General features: G+C 51.6%; 1 protein-coding gene and 1 pseudogene across 1 annotated transcript in view; both read right to left on the bottom strand.

Moving 5' to 3' along the window:
* Nucleotides 1–1,734: 1,734 nt before the first annotated feature.
* Nucleotides 1,735–17,206, bottom strand: part of UBASH3A (ubiquitin associated and SH3 domain containing A) — a 38,225-nt gene continuing 22,753 nt past the window's right edge. The window contains exons 9-14 of the mRNA XM_054710812.1: nt 13,019–13,141; nt 10,616–10,708; nt 8,051–8,195; nt 7,280–7,386; nt 4,532–4,641; nt 1,735–1,905 (exon numbers count right to left, since the gene is read on the bottom strand). Coding sequence (XP_054566787.1) covers nt 1,768–1,905; nt 4,532–4,641; nt 7,280–7,386; nt 8,051–8,195; nt 10,616–10,708; nt 13,019–13,141 — 716 coding nt within the window. The 3' untranslated portion in view covers nt 1,735–1,767. The remainder of the gene's footprint in view (nt 1,906–4,531; nt 4,642–7,279; nt 7,387–8,050; nt 8,196–10,615; nt 10,709–13,018; nt 13,142–17,206) is intronic.
* On the bottom strand, nt 14,200–14,640 carry LOC103289843 (40S ribosomal protein S15-like; annotated as a pseudogene).

Genomic DNA, 17,206 nt, shown 5'->3' with positions numbered 1-17,206 from the left:
ACCACTGGAACCAACTTCTCTAAGTCAGAGGTACCATTTTACTCCCATCATCTGGGCAGATATCACTGCCGTGGGTCCCTGTCTGATTTGTCTTACCTGTTAGTCAGGGCAGGACCCATCCCCCCCATTTTCAAAGCTCCCCTCCCATCTCCACTTGATCAAAAGAGATAAAGAAGAAGCTGAAAACAACCTACACCAAGGGGAGGGGTGTCTCAAATCCTTACACTTGGGCTCCTGTAAGAGCAGCCCTGATAAGCTGGGGTGTGATGTGCTCAAGAGTGCCCCCCGAAGCCTGGCCTGTGTGGCTCAGTGGTTGAGCGTTGACCCAGGAGAGGTCACTGGTTTGATTCCTGGTCAGGGCACATGCTGGGGTTGTGTGCAAGAGGCAGCCGATTGATGATGTTCCTCTCTCATTGTTCTCTCTCTCTCCCTTCCTTTCTCTCTAAAAATCAATAAAAAGATATATATATATTTTTAAAAAGAATGGCCCTGAAAGATGTCCGCATCCCAATCCCCAGACCTGTGCATGAGTTCCCTTTCAGGGCAGAGGGGCCTTTGCAGATGGGATTGAGTTAAGGATCGTGAGATGCGGAGATGATCCTGGATTATCTGCACTGGGTGGACCCCATGTTACCACAAGAGACCTTACAAAAGGGAGACAGGAGGGTCAGAAGCAAGAGGCAGCGAGACGGTGGACAGAGGGAGCAGAGAGACTTGAAGATGTGACACCACTGTCTTTGACGATGGAGGAAGGTGCTATGGGGCAAGGAGTGGGGGTGGGGTGTCTCTAAAAGCTGGAAAAGGCAATGAAATGAATTCCCCCCAGTGCCTCCTGTTGACCTGTTTTAGAACTTGTGATCTTACAGAATAAATCATGTGTGTGTGTGTGTGTGTGTTAACATTTGTGTTATCTCTACCACTCTGTGATGGTGCCTTGTTACAGCAGCAACAGGAAACTAATACCCGGGGTGGTGTCACTAAGCAGCAGTTTCCTGGTTTTGGTCTGGTTTCTCCTTTTACTGAATATTCTACCTCTTTCTGCCCCACATAGCCAAAGAGTGATTGAAATGGAAAAGGGAAAAATAGTTGGGAACTTGGCAAATAGGAACATCCAATATAATAAAACCCTAATATGCAAATTGATCGAATGGCTGAATGACCAGCAGAACGACCAGTTGCTATGATGTGCACTGACCACCAGGGGGCAGACGCTCAATGCAGGAGCTGCCCCCTGGTGGTCAGTGCGCTCCCACAGGGGGAGCACTGCTCAGCCAGAAGCCAGGCTCATGGCTGGTGAGCGCAGTGGTGGTGGTGGTAGCCTCTTCTGCCTCTGCTGCAGGCGCGCAGTAAGGAGTGAGGGGTCCCCGACTGTGAGAGGGCACAGGCCAGGCTGAGGGACCCCCCCACCCTAGTGAATGAATTTCGTGCACCGGGCCTCTAGTATAAAATAAAGTGGAAATAACCTTTGGTGTGTGTGGTGGGTCTTTGATCCCTGGAAATTAGAGTCACTGTTCTTATTGCCTTCCAAGCCACATGGCAGACACAGGTTACAAGGTGGCATCGGGCAGCTGAGCCTGCAGGGCCACAGACCTACAGGTGGTGGCAAGAACTGAAAGCCACGCAGGCTGCCTGGAACCGAAAAGTGCGCTTTGTGCTTCCACCAATCCCGTTAGGCGGGACTAAGATATCTGCCCATCACAGTGTCTTATAGCCTCCATCCAAGCCGAGCCTCTTCCTTGTGAAGTTGTGCAAACACAATGGGGACTCTCAGTTGCCCAGGATCCAGTTCCTCCAGTTAAACGCGGAGTTGGAGCCGTGGGTCAGTGTCTTCACAGGAGGGGCCACCAGTGCCCACTTTCCTTCCTCTTTATTTTCTTCGCAGAAGCACATTCCCAGAGAAGGGATCTAGAGGAGAGTTACATCACTGATTAATACTTTATACCAGGTCAATCGGTTTTAGACTCGTTCTAAAGCCATCGGACAGGTGCGCCTCGGAGGCTGGCGTGATGTGCCCAGACTGCCTTTGCTCCCTTGACACCTAACACAGCAGTTCTTGGGGGGAGGGGGGGGGGCTGGTGGCGCCCAGGACAATGGGAAATGGGGATGCTATCAACTGGGGATGCTATCCGGTGGGTGGAGGTCAGGGGTGCTGCTAGCATCCCACAATGCACAGGACACCCCCAAACAAAGTGTTATCCCACCCACGTGTCTAGGGTGCCAGTGCCAAGGCTGAGAACCCTTGGAAGACTGGCTTACAATCTCAAATTTAGCATCACAGAGAGATCCAGGTGCTGAGTTTTCAGACCCCGGGGAAAAAACGACCAAGTGGAACTTGAGACAATGCCTTCATCTGTGAAATGAATGTGTGGGATCGATCTCTGACTTGAAGGCCTTTGTGTTTACCTGCCTTGCTCTCCTTTCCTTACTCTCCCCTTTTAATGTCTAGAAATTCCTTGGTCAGACAGAATTTGCAAAAACACCACCACACGGGAGTGGAGGGGGGGGGTCTAAGTGGAGGCTGGTGTTGACTCAGGGGTGACCTCTCCTTCTGCTTAGAGAGGCTGGGGGAGGGTGTAAGGGGTGGGTGAGGGGCGAGCAGCAGAGGGTCTGTTTCCTGCTGCCCCTGACTAGAAGGCCCAGGGGTGGGCAGAATTCCTTGATGAATTTCTGACACTCGAGAGCAGCTTATTTTTTTTTGGGGGGGGGGGCAGTGAGGTGGACATCAAATCATCAGCATAAGAACGTTACAGGCCCGGCTCGTGTTGCTCAGTGGTTGAGCATTGACCTATGAACCAGGAAGTCACGGTTCCATTCCCAGTCAGGGCACATGTCCGGGTTGCGGGCTCGCTCCCCAGTAGGGAGTGTGCAGGAGGCAGCCGATCAGTGATTCTCTTTCATCATTGATGTTTCTCTCTCCCCTTCTCCCTTCCTCTCTGAAATCAATAAAAATATATTTACAAAACAAAGAGAGTTATGGGAATTTGGAAACTCAAGGCTGGCATCTCCAGAAGGGAGGCCAAGGGCTAGGGTGTGGGTGGGAATATGGTCACCAAAAGGAATGGCTTTTGGAACTGCACCAACACGCCATTCTCGCCAGCGCCTGTGTGTGCAGCGCGGCTGTCTGGCTGTCTGTGTGGAGACGGGACCCCCGGAGACCCGGGGCTGCGGGAACAGTTGCAGCGGTCCATGTGGGCAGCACAGGAGCACACGGTGGGAGACAGTGGTGATTGCAGGAGCGAAAACAACACTTTATCCGGGAGAACCCCGAGAAAACTCTATACAGACGTGTCCCAGTGTGGCCTGAGGGGGCTCAAGCCATGCATGTGGACAATGGCCAGCTGGCGGTCCTGGAACCCGGGAAGCTCAGACATATCTGGGTCATACGTGGGAAACACCAGCTGGAGACACCTGGAAAGCCCACCTGGACAAGTTTCTACTCAGGTCCAGGGCAAACTGGGACAGGGGAGAGGGCACCCGCGGCACAGATGACCGGGCGTCTCAGGTGCAGAAACTCTTTGATGCTCTCCAGGTGAGAGAGCAGGGTAGGGAGGGGCTCAGGAAGCCAAGTGGCTTGCGCAGGCACAGAGCCGACGTGGTTGGACTCCTCTGCAGCCCCACACCCCTTGGGGCCGGGCGACACCTTGCTGCCCACACCTGCGCAAACAAGCCGTGGCCAGGGGTGCCATGACAATTTTGTGTGACGGAATCATGTCCAGGGCTCGTCTCCTATCACAGCTCTTGTCTACACACTGTACTCCAGTCTCAAGGCCATTGGTCAAGTACTTGGTCAATTTGATACAAAGACAAGGGCAGAAGGCACATCTGACCCTGAGTAGATTTTGGGGGCAGGGGCAGGGGGTGGGGTCCCAGTGTCTGAGTCTGCCCGCCTCAGTTCACCTCACTAACTGGATAAAAGCAACCTTTGCCTTGTTGGCGACGTCCCACAAGTTGGTCCAAGTACCCATTATCCACAATACGTCTGTCACCCGGTTGACTTTTCCAGAACTGTTTACACAGCCCAGCCAGCCCCGAGCACTCTGGCAGCTACAACAAGCTCTTGTGTGTCCCATGGCTGGACGGCCCCCACGGCAAGAGGCAGCGGGGGGCTCCTTTCTGCCTCTTGGGTCCCCAGAGCAAGCCGGCCCAGCTGCTGTCCTTTCTCTTTTTATCCAAATGGCTTACTTCTTACTGGACCATCTGCTCCACTCCTGGAGTTGCGAGGAATTATCATGTGGACTGATGTTTAAAAAGCGCTGTGTCTTATTTTTTTTTAAAATTAAAAAAAAATGTTATCTTGGCTGCAAATGGCCAAAGTTGCCAGGCTGATGATCAAGATGTCACCCTTTCCCCCAGCCCCCTGCCCACGGCTGCCCTGTGCATAAGAGCTCGTGGGCACATCCTCAGGGGACAGGCGGGCCCCTGCTGCCCAGGGCTGTCAGGATGCTTGTTTTCATTCTGAGAAGGGCCTGGGATGACCCTGCGTCCTTGGCTGCCTGACTTCGTGGTCCGAAGAGGAAGGGCAGGCACGTACCTTTCTCACCAGCTGGGCGAAGTCCGCACAGTCCCGGGGCGGCAGCCTGAGCAGCGGGCGCGTGCAGGAGTCCAGCGCCGAGCCGTGGCCCACGATCAGGATGACGCCTGCTGGGAAGAGGAAGAGCTCAAGGTCCAAGCAGGCACAGGGAACGCCTTTACTAGACTGGGGGTCCCCACAGTTCCTGGGGTGAGGCTACCTCATGGTGCCCCCACACCTTGAGAGGCCCCGGGGGGGGGGGGGGGAGAGTAGGTGTGGTTGGTAATTGCTCAGGAATGCAGTCCCGCCTCTCATTGTAAATGGTTGGTTCTTCAGAGGGCATCACATCCTCAGGCAGGGTCTGGGGTGGGACCTCGCCTTGATCTGAGCCACCAGCAGGATCTGAGCCGCCACCTCTCTTGGGATATAGTGGTGGCTGCTGCCCAGCCTGATCTGCTTAGCTTGAGAATTATCAGCTGGCTGATCCGATTAGCTTGAGAATTATCAGATGGCTGATCACGATGAGCCTGCTGATGACTCACTGTGGGTAAGGACATCCAGAGTCCACTGGCTGAGTGAGTCTCCCTCCGGGGACAGGGCCTGGGAGCCAGAGCCAGGACAAAGCAGAGCTGGGGAGGAGGTTCACCCCTGGGGAGTCAGGGAGGTGTCTGGGCCGGACTCACTGGCTCCACCTAGAGGAGGAAATCAGGCGCAGCACTCTCTTGGAAGGCCAGGCTGACACAAGAGCAGTCCCTCCTAATGTGACTATAAATCCTCCAATGTGAGCCCAGACTGAAGCTCCGGTCTACTCTTCCTGTGGTGTTTCCTGTTAATTTCACACTCAGATCTTTGGCCTCCAATCCCATGGTTGGTTGTTAGGGTGCTGTTCTGGGAGGTGGTATTTCAGACCCCACGGGAAGGCGAGGAGTTAGCAGGTAATGCCTGTGAAGGGCCCACTGGTGCCAGGGGATCACCAGGTACTAGTGTCTACCTCCAGCCCAGCTGGACTTCTGTTGCTTCCACACCTCTAACCCTCCCGCCTTGCTCATATGCTCCTCCTCCTAGGGTGCATTCACCTCCCAATCCTCCTCTTCCTACTCAGGGCCACCTCCTCAGAGCCCTGGCCACCTCCACACGGGTGGACGGAGGAGCTCGTTCCCTGCGGTGAGCGGCACACACGGTGCTCAGTGGACATCGGAGCCGACAGAGCAATGGTTCTGCATCTGAGTTCCCGAAGGGCGGCAGGGGGCCTTGAAGGGGGCGCATCCCTGGCACTGACATGTAGCTGGTGGTGGAGGCTTGAACTGGGACAGCCAGAGAGGGGAGGGCAGAGGAGGGGCCCCGAAAGCTCAGTGACAGGCTCTGTCACTTTCTGTCCTCTGATGTCCTGTGGCAATAACTGTGACAACAGGTGTTCGATGATTAATCAAATGTCACTGCGGCGTGGTTTCCTGAAGTACGTTCCCCAGGTTCAGACCAGTCAAAACAGGCAATGTGACAACCCTCAAGGCCGGGCGTGTTTGGGTGCCGGATTCGGCCAGGTTTGGGGTCTCTTCCTGGAGACGTCTCAGGGACTCTCTGGGAGGGGCCTGGTGCTCAGCTGCTGCCCGTGTTCCTGGTCAGAAATTCTTCGTCCCCGGAGCACCTCTGGGATGAGGGACAGGGACGGACAGAACACAGGTGGGAAGTGGGCCGGTGGTCTCCTCAGACTCTGAGACTCTTCTACGTGTCATTAATATTCCTAATATTCCAGATGTTTGTGCCCCTCCCCCAACAACATTCAAATTCCTTGAGGGTAGAGTGTGTCTTCTTCACGTAGACTGCCCAGTATATTTTGTTGGCTGCTGGACACATCGCTGTGTTCAAGACATGCTTGCTGACTTAAATTTCTATAAAACTGACTTCTAACTTGTGACTATGACATTTCCAATATACCCCAAAGCAGGGTCTGCTGGAACCCCACATACCTACCACAGTTGCCCACATTTAGCCCATTTGTATCGTCTGTTCTCTACCCGCCCCCCCGGATTATTTTAGAGTACATCGCAAACATCACGCCGTCCCACAGTGTTCCTCAGTTTGCACCTCCAAACGACAAGGACTTTGCATTTGTACGCAACCATCCTGCTACTCTCACACCTAACAGAGTTTACAGAAATTCTTTAATATTTCCACATTCCAAACCATATTCAAATTTCTCTAGTGGTCTCAATGACCGACAGGTGTGTTTCCCGACATTTGGTTGTTTGGTTCCTAGTTTCTGTTTCCTGAGAGTCTGGCACAGGTGGTTTGTGTTGATCTTGCTGCCCTGGGTCCTACGGACTCTCAGTCCTAGAACTGGGGTCCCAGGGCCTGAGTGGCGGGGGAGTATGTGTCTACGGGCTCGGTTACCGCAGAGGCAGCGATGCACCTCTCTGTTGCTGGGAGTAGGGAGGAGGAGGTTGGAGAATTATCAGGTTCAAAAACGGTCCTGCCTGGCTGGTGTGGCTCAGTGGTTGAGCGTCGACCTATGAACCAGGAGGTCATGGTTCGATTCCCGGTCAGGGCACATGCCCAGGTTGTGGGCTCGATCCCCAGTGTGGGGCTTGCAGGAGGCAGCCGATCAATAATGATTCTCTCTCCTCATTGATGTTTCTATCCCTCCCTCCCTCTCCCTTCCGCTCTGAATCAATAAAAATATGTTTTTTTAAAAAATGGTGCAGTTTCCATCCCAGTGGTAAGACCCCAACTCCCGGGGCTGCTCATCCCGAGCCCGGGGGAGGCACTCACCGTCCTGTGGGCAGCTGCTGACGATCTGCTCCACGCTCACCGCACACCGGTGCACATACTCGTCGTAGCTCTCCGCGGGCAGGAGGGAGGCGATGGGGAACGCAGGCCTGCGGGCGAGAGAGGGAGCGCTGCCACCCTGGCTTGCGTGGCGGGGGCGGGGGGTGAAGTGGGGGGACGGGTTGCGCTGTGGTTACTGGAGAGGGAGTGCGTTCTCCAGGCTGGCTCTGCTCAAGGCTCCAGTTTGTGTTCAAACCTGGCAAAGGGCTGGTGTTCAGTCCCACGTGCATTCTCACTGAGCACCACAAGGGGCCTGTGATGGCACAGAGTCAGCCACGGGCAGAGAGCGACGAAGGTGCTCTCTTTGACCAAACTTGGAGCCCTTTTCTCAATTGGGCTCTAGTGCTTGTCCCTGTAGGGTCCATTTAGCAAGAATCCCGCTAAGTCAGTTTAGCAAGAATCCCCCACCTGCATTATCTGATCCCTCTTCCTGATATCCGAGCAACCCCTCCCCCAGCCCTTCCCGGTCTGACTGTCCTGGTCTGCCTTTAGCAGGAATCCTGTTAGGTCAGTTTAGCAAGAATCACGATACCCTCTTACTATTTTTTTCCCATCTACCAACCCTGCACCCCGCTTGTCCTAATAGCACTTCAAGGTGAGTCCAATCTCCACCCCTCTTCCCGCCCCCCTGCACAGCCCCAATTGAATGGTCCCTCCTCACCGTCTTTAACAAGAATTAGAAAACCCAGCGCAGACGCCGTGAGCACCGCATACCTGTACTCGGTGCTGACGTTGAAATTCGCCTCCTTCAGCTCCTCCAGGGTCATGAGGGCCGGGGTGGTTTTGCCCGTCTCCCATTTGGTCCATTCAAAGATGCCGGGCTCCACTCTCATCTTGATTTTTCTCTCCAGTTTGAGCTCTGCAGTCAGCAGAATACAAGTGTTCATCATTTTCAGTGTCCGTTTTGGCTTTATGTAGATAAGACTCTTCCTAGGTCTAATAACACCTTTCAGGAATGTGATACTTTTTCTTGGCCAATGTTGTCTTGTGACCACCCAGGGCTCCGCTATTTCCGAGACAAAAACCACGAGCTAGCTGGAAGGTACCCGAGGAGTGGTGACCTCTGTCCACCAGGGAAGGACAGCCCCCCAGTCCCTCCGCACCACCAGCAGCAGGCCCAGCCTGGTGCCCGTCCTGGTTGCCCAGCGCAAGCCTACAGCCAGATCAACTCTGGGCCTCGCTGTGGGTCAAGGATGAGAGCCCACCAATAAGGACTCGGCCAATCCAACGACCCACGGAAAGGATGGAGCTCATCTTGGAGGGTGCGAGTCACACGGGGGTGTCTCCTGACAGACACCCCAGACTGAGCACAGTGTGTAGAAGGGAGCTGTCTTCTGGGACGTTCTGACTCCTCCCAGCTCACCCTTCCCAAGCATTTTATGTCTTGACCAAAATGCCTATGAAATAAGACCATCTCTTTTTAAGTAGAAAAAAAAAAATAGACCTTCCTCAATGCTTTTATTTGAAATGGGAAAAACGACATTAAGCTTAAATGCTGGCAATAAAATCAGTCCCCAAAATGTATCCCAGGTCCATGGATGGGTTCTTTGCAAGCAGGTTTAGAACAGAGTGAGCCGGGCTGCGGCCCCCTGCGTGCTCCCCAGCTGTGAAGGCCCCGTCCACTGAGAATACATCACACAAAGGAGCGGTCAGAAGAGTTTGCCAAATGGGGTTTGGCCACGCTTCCTTTTGAGGACATCTTGTAGGCCACTGCTCTGTGGTCACTTTGGGAAGTGGTCCATCTGGATGCGCACGGACACGGCATTGAAATAAAGTCTGGCATGTTAGTGTCTCAGATGTCAGTCTGACAAACGGGTTGGTCATGACCGAAGACCGATGAAGAAGGCTCAGCACCCTTGTTTTTCTGAATTAGCATAGGCTGTGTCAATGTGTGCCCTTTAACAGGCATATTAGTAATAATGATAATAATATTCCTTTCTTTTCTTTTTTAGGGAGAGTGGAAGAGAGAGGGAAAGACAGAGAGAAACATCGATGTGAGAGAAACACATTGATTGGTTGCCTCTTGCATGAGTCCCAACCAGGGCCCTGGCTGGGGAGGAGCCTGCAACCAAGGTACGTGCCCTTGACCAGGAATGGAACCTGGGACCCTTTGGTCTGCAGGCCAATGCTCTATCCACTGAGCCAAACTGGCCAGGGCAATAATATTCTTATTATATAAAAGTCAACTCCAGCAGTCCCGCCAGGATTTTACTCCACTGAGCTCACCTTTTTTCTCTACTATTCACCTCCCCTGGCCTCTAACTCCCCACTTTACCTGGCTTTCAACCCATAGTCAAGGGCCCTCGTCCTCTTGTGTGCACGCCCAGCTCCTCTCCCCTCTCTTGCTTCACTACACTCACTTCCCGAACCCGCCCAGAGTTGGACCCCGCTCTCCGTGTCAGCACCCGGAGCAAGGCCCACGCCCAGCTGACAGGTCTCGGTGTGAAGTGCTCCCTGACCTCAGTGGGCTCTGGGTGCTGCCCAGTGGCCATCCTCTATTTCCAGGCCAAGTCCTGGCCCCTCTCCCCGATAAGATTTCATACCTTCAGAGCTCCTCAAACCTGCAGTGGCCCTCCCCTTTCTCACGCTAGCTGGGGACCTGACCCCTGTGTCTCTGAGAAAGAAGAAGCCAGCCCCTCCTCCTCATTGGCCCATCCCCGGTGCCTCTGTCCACCTGCTCTCTCTCTGTCCTGCCACCGTGGAGGGCTTGCTGTCTCCGGCATCGTGAACAACGTCATGTCCCTCCTCCCCACACAAGGAGGGCAGGGAGGGCCCAGAGGGAGGAGCAGAACTGAGGCCCCCAAAATAGCTGCCCCTCCCGCAGGACCCGCCTCCCTCCTGCGGGGGAAGCCCAGCCGCTCTGCCAGGGCCTCTCTGATACACATCAGCCTTTGATGGTGCTGGACAGCTCCCAGCAGCCCAGTCCCTTGCTCTAGGAGTCACGCTTTTTGGATCTGGCAGGACCACAGCAGTTCCCAGCTCTCTGGCTTTCTGAATGCCCCTCCCCAGAAGTTTGTTTGTTGTTTTTTTTTTTACAGAAGCCGCTGAAGGTGGACAGCGTGATGACAAGCCCCAGTACTCAGTTACAATCCCAGCATAGAAATGTGAAGGGGCTCAGAGCCTGCTGACAGTTCTGAGAGAGCTGGTCCATAACTGTCTAGGACTCACGTGGCCATTCATTGCCACTCACCCAGTTCTCTCCTCTGCTCATCACCCTGCCCCTTGGAGAACAACCACGAGGTCAGGGCAAGCTGAGCAGCTCGCTGAGTTCTCACCCACCTTCCAGGATGTGTTTGGCTGTCTGCACACAGCGGAGGGCTGGGGAGGTGAAGACGGAGGTGATTCGGACGCCGCTGTCCAGTAGTGCTTCTCCTGGAAAAAGCAGGTGGGAAATGCCTTCTGTATAACTGTAACTTCCCGCGGTGGCAGCTCTGGCCAGAGGCTTACCACCTGAGGAAGGCAGGACCTTAAGTGGCTTCAAGATCTCCACCCCCTGCTGTACACACCCTGGGCATTCCCTACAGTACACGGAGCCTGGGAATAGGGTGAGAGGGCACTCTTGTGACCATGTTATATTCTGTGGGAGAAGGGAGATCACCATAGGTGGCCTGACCCATTCAGGGGAACCCATTAAAAGCAGAGATTTTCTCCGGCTGCCATAGGAGTCAGAGAGATTCAAAGGCAGAGGGATTCGACATGTAAGAAACTCTACCACTGGCTTCCAAGATGGAGGGGCCACGTGGCAAGAAATGTGGGTGGTCTCTCGGAACTGCATGTGGCCCTGTGCTGACAGTGGAATGAGGACTTCAGTCCTACAACCACAAGGAACTGACTTCTCCCGCAGCCTGATGAGATTGGAACTGCTTCCAAGAGCCTCCACATGGGAACTCCTTGATTTCAGGCTTTGAGGCCCTGAGCAGAGAAGCCAGCCCCGCTCTGTCTGCGTGTCCGATCTACAGCACTGTGAGCCAACCAGTGGGTGCTTGTTAAGTTCCTGGTAGCTTGTTCTGAAGCGATGGAAACCTGAGGCTCATGGAAGCACACTATGAACCACACTTCCTCTTGCAGCATCAGAGGGCCTCATCCTTAGCAAAGAAGGGGACCTCTTCAGTAGACGCTCTAAAGTCAGGAGGTTTTAGTGGATGCTGTTGTCATGGGCTGAATTGTGTCCCCCCAGATTCATATGTTGGAGTCCTAACCCCCAGTGCCTCAGAATGTGGCTTCCTTTGGGGATGGGGTCTTTACACAGGTGATGAAGTTAAGAGGAGGTTATGAGGGCAGCTCTAATCCAACCTGATTGCTGTCCTTATAAAAAGGGGAAAATTGGACACAGAGACAGACACACATGGAGGGAGGCGACGTGAAGACACAGGGAGAAGACGGCCATCTATGAACCAAGGAGCGAGGCCTGGAGCAGGTCCTTCCCTCACAGCCTCGGAAGAAACAAACCTGCCACACTGTGATCTCTCCAGAGCTGTGAGACGATCAATTTCTGTCAACGAAGCCACTGGAACTGTGGTGCGTTGTTACGACAGTCCCAGGACACGAATACAGAGGCTGATAGCTGCCCACATATACACCTATTCACAGACACTCCCAAATACACACATGGAGACTGTGCAAACACCCAGGTCGTGCAAACATCCAGGCGAGAATTTAGGCATGAAACACAGAGCTGCAAAGGTATTTTATAGAAAGGACACACATACCCACACACAGCACACACCCCCACAGACACACACACATGGTATGTACACACACACACACACACACAGAAACACACACACATAGCCACGCATGGTATACACACACATGGTATACACATCCACACACATACCCACACACCCATACACAGAAACACACACCTACACCGCAGTGTGCGGCAGGCAAAGGAGCCCAGGCAGGGCTGTGGGGAGCAGGTCACACTAATCTGTGGGAGTCCCAACTGTGTCATAACCCTAACTCCACGTTAAGTGACCTCACATCAGTGATCCTGACACCAGCCTTGGGGTGAGCACACTATTTGCACTACTGAACTCGGCAAATGCTACAGAGCTGTCCTGCCTGCCCAGATCGCGAGGGACTAAATGTTTACGTCACACCATGGGGCGGGGGAAGGGGACAGGAACACCAGGTCCCAGTGAGTTGCTTCTGTTCACCAGCTGTGGGACTCGGGAAGCCCACGTGCCTTTAGGAGTCTAGACTTGAGTTTCTTAATTCATAGAATGAAGACCAGGTGAACTCAACGGCCTCTTCTAAAAAACCCATCATGTGGAACCAGAACCCCAGACATAAAACAAAAGCCTGAAGTGACAGATTTTGAAATAAAATCAAAGAGGGGACGTGTGTGTGTGTGTGTGTGTTTTTTTTTTAAATGACATCCTTAGTGCACACAGTGGTCATTAATTTTTTTCCTTCCCTCGCTGTTCTTTCCATACCTTTCATTGCTCCCAAATTCCCCAGCCATCTGTTCCTGAGTCAAATCGCTGAGCTTCCACTTACTAGCTGTGTGACCTTGGGTGACTTACTTAACCTCTCTGTGCCCCATCTTCCTCATCAGCAGAGTGGGGATCATGCTACTACTGACCTCAAAGGGCATGTCGCAAGGGCTCAATACTCATGAATGATAACCATTGCCATGATTATTGTTACTATTCCTAATAGACTGACCCTCCAACATACCTGCTGTTCTGGACTGGAAAATTCCACAAGATGATAATGGCGGGTCGTTTTCAAAGCCTTTGATGCCATTGCTCCGCTGGGGCAGGCTGCAAGGGAAGTTCAGGTCTGGCCGGTAGTACCTCCCTAGAGCACAAACACGCACCGGACGTTTAGTTCCCTCGAGTTAGTGCCACGACACTCCCAAGATCAAGGCCCACGTGAGAAGCATGGTTAGCACTTACATTGTGATCACCGTGTTTTCTATCAGATGTGTTCTGAGACGTGGATTCAATTCGAGGAGAAAATGCTGCTTTAATGTGCACACATTTCCTCAAACACAGAAAACTCAGGATTCCGCCCCAGAGCCCCGAGACCCTCTCTGTCCTCTCCTGACCCTTCCGGAAGATTCGCTCAGGCAATTTTCCTGATTAAGAGCCAAGTGTCTCCATGACTGATAGAGCTTAATTTGATAAGAATCTCAAGTTGTCATTAATTAATTAGTGAAATTTGATCATTCCTATAAGCTGAAGTGTGTCATATTGCTGATGGGGACAGAATCCATATGGCCGGAGGGGCCCTACGTTGTGCATTATTCAGTCAATCACTTGAGGCGAGACTGGAATCTAGGGGATTCCTTGGACTCCCTCCCCCATACCCCCATCCACGGTTCACTTAGAGTTTGAACCTGAGCTTTAACCTGACAGTCAGGTTCAAATCCTGGCACCACCAGGTACGGGGTGTGTGATTAGAAGCAAATGACTTAATCTTCTTTATCAGTTAAAGGGGGAATGTTTCGATAAATCATTGAGATAATGCTCAGAACCTGGCTCCAGTAAGAGGTCAGTAAGAGGTAGGTCTGATCTCATTGTCAAGTTATCCATTATCCTACAGAGGACACTACTCCACACCAAGACCTCACCTCCTCCCAAGTCACCCCCAAACCTGGTATAAAGGGTTCTAGCAGCTCAGCTCCTTTCCTGCGACCTGTGTACATCACATGGCAGAGTCTGACTACCGCACACCAGCCCCCCTCAGCCTCCCAGCCCTTCGCCAATGCAGAGGCCGGCAGCGGCCCGTTTGCACGCCGTGGTTTTAGTTTTCATGCATGCTTTTCCTGGAAGCTCCCTCCCTGGACATTCCATTGGCAGACACTGTCTGAACCACCGACTTTAAAGGCCATTAAAAGTCTGTGCTTTTGTTGGCTACTCGAGAGTGATGCAGGGGGAGGAATGGGTAGCCCCGATGCCGGCCAGCTGTGCTTCCTGGCCTGTAGGTGATGGAGAAGTTGCCCAGGTAATGGCCAATCATCTCAGGCTTGATTTCCACCTGGTTGAAGGACTTGTGGTTGTACACGCCCACCTCGCTGCCCACCATCTCCCGCAGGAGGATCATGTCCTGCAGGTGCACGTGCGTTTTCACCACTGCAGGCTTCTCCGTGGGCGGGGCCTCCTTCTGGGCCATCACGCAGGGCTTCAGCAGCGAGTGCTCCTCGCTCCGCAGCCCCAGGCTCAGCCGCCACATTGCTGGGCACTGCACAGCTGCATCAGCTGCCCACAGGACCGGTCCAGCAGCTGATGGAGACCCACGCCACGGTACGTGAACTTGTGAAAGGTCCGCTTCTTCTTCTGCTCCACATCCCCCATCTTGTTGGTTCTTTGGAAAGGACCGCCCACTCTTTAAAAAAAATTATATTGTTGAAAGTACTTCAGGTGTCCTCCCCCCACCCTACTGACCCCCTCCACCCAGCTCCCTTCCCCTCCCCAGGCCTTCCCCGCACTATTGTCTGTCCATGGGCTATGCATATATGCATATAAGTTCATTGGTTAATCTCTTCCTGCCCCCCTCCCCTCTGAAATACTTTAGTCTGTTCCATGCTTCAATGTCTCTGGGTCTTTTTTGTTTATCAGTTTATTTTGTTCATTAGATTCCACATATAAGTGAGATCATGTGGTACTTGTCTTTCTCTGACTGGCTTATTTTACTTAGCATAATGCTCTCCAGGTCCCTCCATGCTGTCTCAAAGGTTAAGACAGCCTTCTTCTTCTTCTTTTTTTTACAGCTGCATAGTATTCCATTGTGTAGATATACCACAGTTTTTTTATCCATTCATCTATTGATGGGTACATGGGCTGTTTCCAGATCTTAGCTATTGTAAATTGTGCTGCTATGAACATAGGAGTGCATATATTTTTTTCTGATTGGTGTTTTTGTTTTCTTAGGATATATTCCTAGAAGTGGGATCACTTGGCAGTTCCATTTTTAGTTGAGGAAACTCCACAGTGTTTTCCATAGTGGTTATACTGGTCTCATTCCCACCAACAATGTACTAGGGTTCCTTTTTCCCCACATCCTCCCTAGCACTATTGTTTGTTGATTTATTGATGATAGTCATTCTGGCAGGTGTTAGGTGGTACCTTATTATAGTTTTAATTTGCCTCTCTTTGATGATGATTAGTAATGTTGAACGTTTTTCCATATGTCTCGTGGCCTTTTGTATGTTCTCTTTGGAGAATTGTCTATTCATGTCTTCTGCCCATTTTTTAATTGGAGTGTTTGTTTTCCTTTTGTTGAGTTGTATGAGTACTTTATATATTTTAGAAATTAACCCCTTATCAGATGTGTCATTGGCAAATATGTTCTCCCATACAGTGGGTTCCATTTTCATTCTGATGTTGGTTTCTTTTGCTGTGAAGAAGCTTTTTATTTTGATGTAGTCCCATTTGTTTATTTTTTCCTTTGTTTCCCTTGTCCTAAGGCAATCTATTGGTGAAAATTCTGCTCTGTGAGATGTCTGATATTTTGCTGCCTATGGTTTCTTCTAGGATTTTTTATGGTTTCACAACTTACATTTAAGTCTTTTATCCATTTTGAGTTTATTCTTGGGTATGGTGTAAGTTGGTGATCTAGTTTCATTTTTTTTTTTTGCATGTACCTCTCCAATGATCCCACCACTATTTATTAAAGAGACTCTCTTGACTCTGTTGTATGCTCTTGCCTCCTTTGTCAAATATTAATTGAGCATAATGGCTTGGATCGATTTCTGGGTTCTCTATTTTATTCCATTGATCTATGTGCCTGTTCTTGTGCCAGTACCAGGCTGTTTTGACTACAGTGGCTTTGTAGTTTAGCTTGATATCCAGTATTGTGATCCCTCCAACTTTGTTCTTCTTTATCAAGATGGCTGCAGCTACTTGGGGTCTTTTTTGGTTCCATATAAAATTTTGGAGTGTTTGTTCTAGATCTGTGAAAGTAAAGGCCTTTATTAATGCCAAAGTATTAGCTGTGTTTGCTTCTCTTTTTTCGTCAAAGAGAAGGCCCATCAGTTGTGTCGTCTTCTCAAAGGCATCTGGGATTCAAAAGATGTCAACCTGCTCCACTGAGGTTTTTTGCCTTCGGTGACACTTTGTGGTCACTGCTGGAGGCAGAGAGCAGAGCTCAGAAGAACAGGCCATGGGGCAAGGTTAGGTTCTGACGGGAGTGGAGTCTACAGACTAGCAGGTGCTCTGGGCCAGCACCATTGGGAAGTCAGTGGCCCTATGAGGGGTGAGTGCTTGGGCCAGAAGTGAGCAGAAATCAGGAGGAAAACTGGAATCAGAGGAGAGGCCAGCAGCGCCCCCAAATGCCCTGTTGTCATTGGTTAAACAGTGTGTCTGTGAAATGCAGATGAATTAGACTGTGAGCACTCCCTTTATCCAGGGCTTCTTTATCCTGTATAAAGATCCACCAGGAGTTTCCGTTAAGCTGGTAATTTCAGTGCCTTACAATATTTTCCCTAATAGGTGACTTGATCTTTTGTCTAGAATCTAGACTCTAGATGACCAAATACTCTTCCTCATATCCACCTATTGTCCTACTGTTTCTTTCCCGAGACTTGGTGTCTCTACTTGACCTTGTTTTGTAGAGACAACCACAGCACTACCTCTGTGGGTTCTTAGAGGTATATTCAGTCATTGTGTCATCTGCTCAGAATTTTCCTGGTGTGTGCTGGTCATCTGCCAATGGTTTTCCCCATTCACTTCCTCCTTTCTTGGCCTGCTGGGGATCCCCAAGGGCCGGACTAGCTCAGCTTCTGTGAACGGATTTTGTCACTGTGTTCATTTGATACCTTCATGTATGCAGTTAGCCTTGGCTTAGAAATGGTGGCTCTCCGTTAGGGGACAAGCACTGATACAGATGTGGATCCTCAGTACGGAGATCAGCTTGTGGGTA

This window comes from Eptesicus fuscus, chromosome 3, assembly GCF_027574615.1.
Source record: "Eptesicus fuscus isolate TK198812 chromosome 3, DD_ASM_mEF_20220401, whole genome shotgun sequence".
Taxonomy (NCBI): domain Eukaryota; kingdom Metazoa; phylum Chordata; class Mammalia; order Chiroptera; family Vespertilionidae; genus Eptesicus; species Eptesicus fuscus.
The sequence above is the reverse complement of the archived record's forward strand: the minus strand, read 5'-3'. Positions and strand labels throughout refer to the sequence as shown.